Source organism: Epinephelus lanceolatus, chromosome 9 (genome assembly GCF_041903045.1).
Source record: "Epinephelus lanceolatus isolate andai-2023 chromosome 9, ASM4190304v1, whole genome shotgun sequence".
Taxonomy (NCBI): Eukaryota; Metazoa; Chordata; class Actinopteri; order Perciformes; family Serranidae; genus Epinephelus; species Epinephelus lanceolatus.
This window is the reverse complement of record NC_135742.1, coordinates 29,002,285-29,014,346: the sequence shown is the minus strand read 5'-3', so window position 1 is coordinate 29,014,346 and position 12,062 is coordinate 29,002,285. Positions and strand designations below refer to the sequence as shown.

General features: G+C 41.8%; 1 protein-coding gene and 1 long non-coding RNA gene across 2 annotated transcripts in view; one reads left to right on the top strand and one right to left on the bottom strand.

The window, feature by feature from the left end:
- The window catches only part of adgrv1 (adhesion G protein-coupled receptor V1), a 130,921-nt gene that overhangs the window by 69,344 nt on the left and 49,515 nt on the right, over positions 1-12,062 (top strand). Inside the window, exons 87-88 of the mRNA XM_033619455.2 lie at positions 232-392; positions 604-704. Of these exons, the coding sequence (XP_033475346.2) occupies positions 232-392; positions 604-704 (262 nt within the window). The remainder of the gene's footprint in view (positions 1-231; positions 393-603; positions 705-12,062) is intronic.
- On the bottom strand, positions 4,624-5,239 carry LOC117252493 (uncharacterized). Its single transcript, XR_004501333.1, has 3 exons — positions 5,094-5,239; positions 4,940-4,989; positions 4,624-4,728 (listed from the first exon to the last, which is right to left on the bottom strand). It is a non-coding gene; the product is annotated as an uncharacterized LOC117252493 (long non-coding RNA).

Below are 12,062 nucleotides of genomic sequence, written 5' to 3'. Positions count from 1 at the left end.
CTTCAGAATAAAAGCTCTGTGCCGGAAATTCACTGTACTTCAAAATAGACTGTGTTTTTTACAAACTTGACACATTTGCAAGTTACACAACACTTGCCGTCCATTCAGAATACACCTGCGACTCACTTTTGGACCGCGACCCACCAGTTTGGAACCACTGGGAACCACTATACACTGTTTTAACAGTAGTTTCTTATCATCCTGCATCCTCTCCCCTCCTCTCTCTTCTAGCTGGTCATCAGATGGTCAGTACTGCAGGGTTGTGAAAGAGAGTGGGAACTATGTGGAATGTGCCTGCTCCCACTTGTCTATCTACACGGCCTACGCAGAGTTTGCCACTCTTGCATCCTACAATGACGCTTTCTATGCCTCCGGATTTATCTGCATCTCAGGTACAAAACACACTCTCCCTTTGTCTTCCCTTTTTAATGTTGTTTTCCCATGTTTTTTTCCTGTGTACCCACTTCAGCTTTAGCTGTCCCTCTGGAACATACCTTCCATAATCCGCCCACATTGTTATAAATAGCCACAGCTGACTTATATTAAGCATTTACTTATCTAACATTAATGTTGGTTCCATGTCTTCCAATTTTCCCTTCTCAGGCTTTGCCTTGGCCATTATTTCCCATGTGCTGTGCTCCCGTTTCCCCATGTTTGCTGCCAAACTGCTCACTCACATGATGGTGGGCTGCCTTGGAACCCAGGTAATACAGTTCTGCTCACGTTATATGTCATACTATGATGCTTTACAATGAGCATTAACACCCACAATTCACTGTTTATGCGGGCTCAGATCTTCATACTCCCACATCTTCTGCATCACTTTCATTGGCATTTTCATCTAATCGTATCTGCAGATTCTCTATATGCTCTTAAATGCAGATGGATAGGGAACCTTTGCAAAGTGTTATACAGGCATTCATCTCCCTGTGCTGTATAGATCAGTAGCTCACACACATTAACACAGCTACAGTGTGTGTAGCACAAAACTTCCCTTTGACAATGACAGAAACATAAAAAACACACATATACACAGTACATATATGTACTGCTTTAAACTAGAATATTTTAAACTGAGAGTGCGCACACACACACACACACACACACACACACACACTGCATGCTACCAACCCTTCTTACTAGCCACCAGACATGTCACATTATTTTCTTGGAAATGTGCATAGATGTGAACACACATTATCGAATGTCATTGGTTGCGTAGCTTGCGGGCCGGCGCGTCCTGACAACGCAACCATGCCCCCCGCACCCTGGCCCATTAAAAACGCAAGCTGTCACATAAGCAATGAGCGAGATAGATATGTGGCTGCAGGTTAGTCTCTCAGCTGGTCACCACGTATGTGTGTGTATGTGTGCATGTGTGTGTGCGTGAGGGAGTGCGGGACTGGTAATTTTCCACTGGTCCCCCCCTCTCTTTGGTTGACAAACACGAGCCCCTACTAAAGCAGACTGTTGTTGGGGGCTAACCACCTCGGGCTCAACCGGTTTATGGCCCAGGCAGAGCCCCTGAACCTGAAAGGGTTTTGGATGGAAAATTCCGTCCTGTTCTGTTCTTTGTTGGTACTGTACTGCATGTTAAGGCCTTCTTCCTCAGACGTGCACGTGTCTGAGATTGTGCTATAGTTTATAAAATACATGGGCGTGCATCTGTGGCCTTCTAGTCAAGGCCAGTCGATGAAGGTCTGGTTGGATTCCAGACAGTCAAACTAAAGGCCTGACTGAATGTGCGCTCTGGTATTAAGATGTACCCTCTAAGTGGTCGTCTGTTACTGCTGGGAATATTTTGGATATAATGATGGGCTCACAGTGCAGGATGTGCTGAATTAAAATAGACCAATGACGTCATTGTCTTCACTTTAGGTATGCATTTTGTCCCAGATCTGAGATGGCTTAGTAGAAATAGAAAAAACACATGTTCTCTTTTCTATAAGTGCATGGGAGCTTATTTATTTGGAGCTTATCTATCCGGTGTTCTTGTTGCCAAACAAATAAGTAGGTCAATCATGAAGACTGAAGACTGCCTTAGTGACTCACTCTTCATCGTTAATGAAACATGCATGCACAAAGTGATTTATGCAGTGGACTTAATTCTAAAATATGAAGTTGTTCTCACGATTCAGTGTTGTCTTCGGTTCTTTTGGAAATCATCTGCCTCCCGCCATCAAAAATGTTGTCACCCTTCCCTTGTTGTTGGTGGAACTTTATGAAGAGGTTCCAGTAACTTTAAGGAAACAGAAAGTTGTGGGTCAGACTTTTTAGTTTCTGTTCTTGACAGGGTTGAGTCTGCATTCTGTCTGACAAACTACGTTTTCCTAGTTCCATTTTGTTTCCCCCAGTGGTTAAGCACACGAGAAATCATAAAGCAATGCTGTCACGGCAAAATTAATGTACTGAAGTCGATCTGCATTCTGTTGATTTGAAAGTAAGCTCAGATGATGGATTTAAAGGCTAAAGGATATTCGGGCACTTCTCAAGAAAAAAATCACATCATATAAATCAATAATGACAGCAAACAAAATGAATGCTGCCCTTGGGATACAGACTATTAATGTTCACTTCATTTCACATGTAAACTGCACTTTTAAAAGCACTGTAAAGATGAATTCATATTTGTGATGCATCTGGGGTTTGCAGTTTGACGTCAATGACTCTAACGAGCATGTAATGGCCTTGGAGTGTCACACTGACTAACCACAGAACCAAATCACCATTGTGGTCTATTTAAGGACATTCAGATATCTGTGAGGATTTATCTGAATCCACATCTTGGTATAAAACTGAGTCTGTAACTGTTGTACAGCACCACACCGGTCAGTCATGTCATTAATAGTTTAAAGCCAATCCTCCAGTGCAGTTGAACTTTTGTCTTTTTGAATTTAGGATGCATCTCAGCTTTGTATTAACAGTCAAAGCATTAGGAAACGATTAGTGTCCAATTTCCGTATGAAGGCCAAAGATCTCCCATCTTTGATAGAAGAGATGTAATTAGTGACAGAAACGTCTCCTGAACTTGTGGGTCTCAGCCGTGCTCGCGCCTCACCATTGATTTGAACTGTCAGGTCCACTTCTAACCACCTCTGACAGAACAGGCTCTCCATCTGTGGTGGCTGGGCTGTAATTAGTCACTGACGCTGCCCTCTGTGGGGAGAAAATTAAAGCTGCCGGTTTGATTTATCCTCTCTGCTACAGCTACAGTCAGCTAGAAAGAACCAAAGTAATATCCTGAGCCTCTGTGAGAGTCTGAGAGTTGAGAGCAGGTCTAGGGCATGAAGAAGGTGGAGGCTTGTGGTTCAATTTAGGTAGTTTTTAATTGTCTTACTGTCTCAGTACTCTGGCTGACATCCCTGTTAGCTCTATAGTATCTAGTTAGAATATGTCACAGACGTGAGGGCACCAAAGGCAGTACATTTGGCTGTTACACCACTAACGAAGGGACGGCAAAACAAGTAAGAGAGGAGGATGAGTGTGTTTGCAGGATCGAAGGAGGAACAGAGTTACATGACTAGTATGAGATCGGTGCTAAATTTGTAAATAATTATACCTACAAAGTTTCATCTCCTTGTTTTCAGACATCATGTATTATGTCATCCTCAGATTTGCCCCTCTTCTAGGCAACTGCGGGCAGTATAATAAAAAAAAAAGAACATCTATTCATAATGCACCCATTGTATTCATTGGTCAGTCGGTAGGGCCACCAAACACACAACAAGTTAGTCGCTGTAGTTTATAGGATGGGGAAGTGCTTAGACTGCACAGTATTAGATATGTTCTGTAGGCTTACATTGTTTCAGTAAGATAGCTTAAGGTTTAACAGTGTTTCAGATATAGAAGTGGGTTGCAGAACGTGTGGAAGGGTCAAACTGATCTGGTTTTGGTATTAAGACACACACACGGGGTGACAGGGCGCGGCCACTAACAATGATGTAGACGTCAGACGTTCAACTAAGAGATAATAGTGATTCGTCCCATCCACCACATGTGCATATGTGTGTGTGTGTGTGTGTGTGTGTGTGTCACATCAGACTTTGTGCAGTGACAGTCTCTGGCCAGCGTTTTGTCCTCCCCTCAGCAAGACAACTGAAGATTGTCTGTGTAGAGTGGAAATTTACCCAGTGCATATGTACTATGTAGGTGAACCTCACCTGGTCATACGTGTGTAAGTTTGTTAATGTGCATGGGATTTTGAGTGTGTACGCACAGCCTTTATATTTGCAAATGTACCTGCAAGTTTTTGTAGGTTTTTCCTTATTTCTGTCCACATACGCTGCGCTGAACAAATGTTTTACAAATAAAACCAAGAGTATTCTTTTTAAGTGACACTTTGTCTTATGTTTCTCAGACATTGTAAGTCCATCAAATGAAACAAATTGTACTTTTCTTTGTTCTATGTTTTGATCTGGACTACAGTTATATGCTAAATAATGCAAAAAGACCAAATTGTAAATTCTTCAATCAATATTCATGCAGTTTTGCTGTGGCTGCAGGGGACAGATCACTGCCGTCATAAGTCTGCGTTCATTTTACCAAAACATAAATCAATGACAACACAGACAGCAGGGTCACAAAGCTGATGGATTAGAGGCCTTAAAGACACAACTAGATGGCTGATGGTTTCATTTCTCTTTTTATTTGCACTGCTTCCCTCTCATTTTCTCATCTTTCAGCTTCCAGGGCGCTTCATCATCCCATTTTGAAAACAGTGGTTTGCATCTTAAAGGAAAGGAACAAAAAAAAAATTATTTCTAATTTTATTAACTTAATTGCTTTTAGCCATAACTGACAGTTTCCTCAGCAATGCCCTGTCCAGCATCTTGACTCTGTACTCCAAAGCTCTTAAGCAAAAGGCTCTAGTATATTTCATTTAAAATGCTTCAGCCTGGTCAAAGAAGGAACAGGATTTCGCAGATGTGTGACTGCTTACACACACGTATCCAGGTGCCGACGTGGGAAAGGAAAGTCTGGTCTCCATCTCTATAGCAAACAAAACACAATTTAATTTCTCATCCATTGTAATTAAACAGCCATCCACACCCCAGACAACGCTCACACACACAGACTCTCAGTGAAGTGTTTACCCCAGTGGTCCCAGTGCTTTATTCCAGTATCTGGGAGCTGTTTAGGTGACTCTTAGCTCTGGTTATAAAGGATTTCCTGTTAGCTCTGGGACGGGATCCAGCATTCAGACGTCTGCGCCTCACTCCACAGACACACACAAACACAAACACACACACACACACACGGATAAACATTAACTTTTACCCCCCCTATACACCACCCACTACCCTCACTTCCAGTATCTGAGCAGAATAAAGAGGGTGTCTGATTGCTGACAGGATTCCTTAAAGTTCCTGTTTGTCGTCAGAGTCTAATGAGTGTCTGTGTTTGTGTGCGTGTGCGTGGGGGTGGGGGGAGGTGCTGGGGTTAGGTTTTGGAGGAGCGTGCATGCAGTTTCTCAGCCCTCCAGGAAAGGGGATGTCTGATTGCGTAATCCAAGACCTTACCGTGTCCTTGGCTGTAGAACATAAGATCAACACAAGTCTTTATAAATGAAGTGAGTGACCGACCGCTTTTCCTGAGGAAGTTTATCTGTTCCCATCATGACAATCAATCATTAAATCAATAAACAGGGAGATTTTTTGTGCGTCCATGTGGGTCTAATTCTCTAGTTGACGTCAGAGAGGGTGCCTATCTTATCGTGCTCTGCGCTTATTCCCACAAGTGTTTGGGAGCACAATAAGAAGGCAAAATGGACAAGGAAGTAAAACATGGAATTTGATTATTCCTTCTCCCATCCAGTCAAAGACAGCAGATTATTCGAATATTTTCCTCAGATAAAGTATATGGCATGTCCTTGACAAGATTTTAATGCAGTTCTAAGCTCTTTACTGTCTGTCAGCCCGAGCTTATGGCAGGCAGGCAAGATGGAAGGGTATAGTGTATCAGCAGTCAGGGTCGGTGTTAGTGTGTGTGTGTGTGTGTGTGTGTGTGTGTGTGTTTGTGTGTGTGTACACAGGACAGTGGAGAGGTGAAGGCGGCCTCTTGAGAGACTCACATTACGCCCCACTGGCTGGTCCAACACCTTGTGCCTAGTGTTACCCTGCCTCCTCTCTTCTTCATCTGATCCGGCTCCGTTTAAGTCAGCAGCATCTCTCCTCCAACGCTCACTTCACTGTGACCTTGTCTCTTTTGCCTGCCACTGAAAATGAGTCTAAATTTGATAATTTGCTTGCTTGTAAATTCTCTTTCATGTCTTAATTTTCCTGTTTTGCTTTCATCTGTCTTTCTGCCCCTCTGGCTTTTTCCTTTCTCCTTTCACCCAACCTTTATTTCACAAAATGATGAGTAATGTCCCTGTTTCTATTCCCTGTCTCCGTTATCATTCTGGCTGCTGCTGGGCTTAGCTGGGTGCTGTGACATTATGAGCTGCAGAAAAGACTGCCTCACTCAGACTCTCCCTCTCCTTCCCTCTCTGTCTCTGTGGAAGTGGCACATCCTGTGTGACTCATCAGTTTGACCAGTGATGACATTTTCATGTTGCTTGTCCTTAAACTGGTTACAGACACTAGACGTATTCGCAGAGACTCACCAAACATCCGCATGTCTGTTGGGACCATTTATGTCAAAGTGTAATCACATAATCAACAATGGAATGACTGCTAGTGCTCAAAAGTCCCCTGTGGAGTTTTGTTGTAAACACAGTTATGTTTGCAGTGTTTCTCACAAGAACACATTGCGTCAATCCTTGAGGCCTATCGAACATGCATTTATTTCCCACAAAACATCGGCATTATTGAAAGGGACACGCAGACTGTCTGTAGCACACAACCTACTGCGCAATCATTTTGTAGTTTGTGCACTAACCACTTTCACACAACTTTCCATAAAATCCATTCATAGTCTTTTCACACTGACTTTCTCTTCATCACGTACAACTTATTTCGTCACTTTCTTGAGGATATAGAACAAGGTTCAATGAATTTGTCAATAAAGTTGCAAGCATTCACCTGACACACCGTGTACACTCATCAGATTCTTCTGTGTTATTATAAATATGTAACCATCCTCTGTAGCCATCACCCATGTACTGTTGCACAAAGGCAGCAATTATTCTTGAATCATTGTAGCTATTTATCTACCAAGGCGGTTAGACATTAGTCCTGTCTGAATTACATCATTAGGTTGCCTTCAGGATAAAACGTGCACACATACACATCCAACATTCTGCTAAACGAGTCATTACTTGTCAGTCAAGTAGTTTCCTTGGTAAACTGGTATTATTAAACTGGTTATGTTCAGTCATAAGCTCGCTTTGTTCTGTAGTTAATATAATAAGGAGATAATGACATTTAGCTGTGTAGATTTTGCCATATTCTATAACAGCATTCACTGTGTTTTTGTCAGCCTTTGCCACACTTTGGCATCAGGAGGTGGAAGTTACGGTGGATGCAACCAAGGCTGGATGTCTGCCAAGCTGCAGACCACTATTTGTGACTAAGAAACCACAAAATCTTTTTTTCCAGCAGCTTTTTAGCTCCCAAACATGGGTGTTGTTTAGCAACCAGTTGCTGCTTTATCAGTGGGAAGAGTGCCACAGAAAGTAGTTGTTTTTGTACTAAGACATTGCTGCTTTTCCAGCTGGGCTTGTGCTGCCAGAACCAGGGACTTTAAGCCAAAATATGATCTTTTCCTAACCATAAACAAGTGGTTCTTGTGCCTAAATCTTGCCACACATTAACCCCTGCTTTGTTGAAGCGTAAAGTTTTAACATATTTACAGCTGTAACGGATCTGTGGTTTGCAGAAACTTACAATGCCAACATTTTTCTGGCGATTGGATTGTTTTTTGCAGAGGTTGCAAGCAGTTATGATATTATTTTGCTAATATCTACAAGTGCAGTGTAAATGGGTTTAGTTTTCTTTCCATACATTGTGCTATGGCAAACTTTTCTGCCCTCTCTGGACTCTGGAAGTTACACTCTCATTTTTGCCAAATGTGTGTTGTCCTAGCAGCTGGTGACCCCAGAAACACTTCCATGAACTTTCCTCTATTTCCACAAAAAGCACAGTAAACAGAAACAGGAGGCCACAGTAGCTGTTCACCTTCGTCAGGGCTCCACAGTTAGCTCCTGTCTGCCTTGTCTGGTAGCTGTGAGACGTGACACAGCCCACATCCTACAAGATCTTTCTGAGGTAATGGGACATTTCAACCACACACACTTTAGGAGATTATAACAAGTGACTGTGTTAAGTCCTTAAATACAGATTCACATAAATATGGAGGTTCAGCTGCAGTGTGTAATAAGTTATTTTTGTAATGTAAGTGGCAAAGACTCACTGGGCACTTACAGAATCTCTGAATTAACAAAATCTATATCCAACAGATGTGACATAGCCACTGCGACACACTGACTCCTCATCCATTATCTGCTTCAGTGGATAAATATAATACAATAAGCAGATAGATATCTGTGCATAAAATCACTTGTGGCAAGTCAAGAGCCTGTATCATTTATCACTTGTTGGCATCCCTGTAATCTTATTTTATTTTGACACGCTCATAACTTAAACATTTAAGACCAAAGTGTAGTAAATGTACTGGCATACAGATATCAGTTTAAAATGTAACATTAGCCACAGCGGCAGCCACCTTTTACCTGATTCTGTGCGAGATTCAGTTTGTCATCAAGGACTTTAGCAAACAGGGCGCTGACACTGTGAATGATAAACAAAGTGGGAGCCTACAGTTGTCAAAGTCCCCAGTATCCTGCTCTATTTTTGGAGTCTGACAGCTTGTCTTGGCAGAGGTTTGTGTGTAGAGTGGAGTGAACCTCGGAGGTTTAGAGAAGAGAAAACATGGTTTACCCTGACACTGTTGAGATCAGAGATGTTGCCTTTCCAGCCTGATGTTTGCACTGGGTTTCTAGGTTAGGCTGAACAGGATGTGATGTGATGAATTAATATTTATATTGACATGAAGCAATTATTTGTGAAGTTTCTGCCGAGAGCCTTTAGAGTTTTTCTCACGCCTGGCAAACTGGAACATAAGAGAGAGAAAGAGGAATTGAGCAAGCTCTGTGATGCCAGCTTAATGGCCTAAAATAGAAAATGAGAGTCGCCTAACTTCCTCAAAGAATCAGGAAATGTTGAATGGAGGAAGGAAATGGTGAACGGTAATCAAATATAACTGAATCTATAATAAGGTCTTTTGTTCTTGGCTTATCAGCAAATTGTAATCAGTGGACTTCATCAGTTTGTTTATAGCTTTGTTTGAATCTTAAATCTGGGATGGAAAACATTAAATGCAAGGCAAACATGCAAATATTGCAGCACATTAATGTGAATATGCTCACATACACACACACACACACACACACATAAATGCACACACAAATGTCGTTCTCAATATTGTCAGAGCCAGAGCCAGATCCATGATGATATAGTTATGAAACGCATGCATATGCTTGCATTAATGAATGGACAAATATACATAAGCATACACAGATGGCTGTATGTTCACATAACCCACTCCACTCTACGCAGACACACACACTCACTCGCTCAGCATCATAAACAGCCCCAGCCTTCATCTCTCTTGGTCACTCCAACCTGTAGGGGTCACTGTAACTCCACAGCCGGAGCCAAGTTCAAAAGCAGATGTGAATGAAGTGCCTTATTAGTGACTCCCCTGAGCTCTTCTCCTTTTTATGACTAGGCCCTTTTTTGGAGCACAGCAAGAAACTGCTGCGCTGATGTCCAAAAGGAAACGGTTTAAGTCAAATCCTCCATCTGTTATTCTTTGAATTTTAACTGTAGCGATGTTTACGCTGTAAATATCGTTCACCCCCCAAGTATACAACCAGCTGAACGGACCGTCAAGAAGTTCTCTAGTGCAGATTTATCGCAGTAGCTTGATACAGAATTGCGAAACTGTTTGCAGTATATGTACAACTGTAGCTAGAGTCTCTCCAGCATTGTGCAAATTTAGTCTGGGTGGTGCATGGTAGTTGAAGGGGGGCAACTGAGACATTATACAGTGCATGATAGTACAGATGTTACTCTGATTAAGTCTAAATTTGGCAGTGGGGTACTAAAGCACAGTGTATAGTTGAGTTTGTGTGCAGGAGCAGCATGAATGAGCACAGAGTGTTTAACTTGATCAGACTCTTCACAAATTGATTAGCTTTCCAGCCACCCATTGACAGACACTGAGAACTGCTGCAGATCGGCCAATCTGTACGGAAGGGATCTCTGGTGGATCAATGTCCTGTTGGACAGCAGTGGATGAGGCTGCTTCAGTAGGTGTGTGTTGGCTTCAGTAGGCTTTCCAATCCTCGTCCGTCTGACGATATGGAGGTGATGCAACAGGTTGCTGTGTGTGCATTCTTGCGAACAAGAGTGGCTTAAGTCTCAATTGTGATGTAACTCACATGCCACTGTCATAATTATATCAGCATACATGTGCAAATGTTAGAAACACACATTTCCTGTTGTTGAGAGCCTAAACAATAGTTAGAGCTGACAGGGGCATAACACATATTTATGAGCATGGCAAGGCGGCTTTATTTGTATGGCACATTTCATACACTTGGGCAATTCAAAGTGCTTTACAGAGCAATAAAGTATGAAGCGTAGTAAGATTTACAATAAAAGAGTAAAGACAGAAATATATAAAAGATCAAATTAATTACTATCAAATTGTCATGTTATGTTTTTTTTTCATTTATTTGGGAGTGTGGTCCTTTGAATTTTTTTAACATTCAGGAGTGGGCTTAAAGGTGCTTTATAACTCTGGAGAGAGACTTTTGATTGTTTAGTCTCATTCCCAGGTCATCAAATACCGATGCTTTGGATTGGTAGACTAAATCACCAACCCAAAGCGGTGGTATTTGACAACCTGGGAATGAGATTGTGTTGGTATTTTACAACTTGGAAATGAGATTGAACAATCAACTGTCTTTCTTCAGTTACATACAGCACTTTCAAGTTTCAAAAGGTTAAGAACCTGCTGGTTCAGACAACACCTTCTCTCTCTCTGTGCCTCTGATTCTGAATAGATCACACATGAAAATGTAAAGCAGCTTGTGCTATTAAGGGAATAAAAATCCTGTAAGTTTTGTGCATCTCATTGTAACTAAAAGGCTTTGAAAGCCATGAAAGTACTTTCACAGCAACATTTGTGAGTATAACCCAACAGTGGTTATGTTTTCTTAATGTTTTGCCCTGTGCCATTTCATTTACTGACCCACAATAGTATAAATTTACTGTGATTAATGGTCTAACGGTAGCACACCGTTTAAGTCTATTTGTGGCTTGGTGCACACCCTCGACATGTATGCACTAAAACACATACACACACACATGCAGAGGATTGTGATAGAGCAAAGTAGACTCATTGAGTCTGTGTGTTCAGGGAGCTGACCTTGAGCAGCTGGCTACAGTGTTTTTATAGCTGTGTGTGCGCACATGAATCCATGTGCGTGTGTCTTGTGCCGTGCAGCCCAAAGAGTTCTCTGTCTAGTCTCCAGACTGGTTCACACCAGATGTTGAGGAAGGAAATTCAAGAGCCTCCTTGAAAGCAGCCCCGTTGTGATTGAAAGCAGCTGCAGACTTCCAGCAGCAGACACTCTGACTGAAGTGCAAGCGGGAGTAAAGAAAAGGAGGCCTACTGGTATACAGCTAAGGCTACATCCACAACAATACAATTTAGTTTTAAAACCCATGACTATGATTACACCTAGCACTCAAGGGAGAAAACATTTGAAAACGCTGCTGACCCCGTGTTAGTTTAAAAACTCTGTGTTTTAGTCTGAATGAGCAGAAACATAGACTTTTGAAAGAATGACTCAGACACCTACGTTTGCTTTCTGATTGGATCTTATAAGTCATGATGTGTCATCTTCTGATTCGTCACACCCCTATCACATGACCTTTTCCAGGAAAAAACAAAGGACAACAGCCATGACTGCTCATTTCTTGTTAAGTTTAGTTGTTGTTTTTTTTTTTTTTTTTTTTTGTTAACAAAATCAAGCCAAATTTTTATATAAA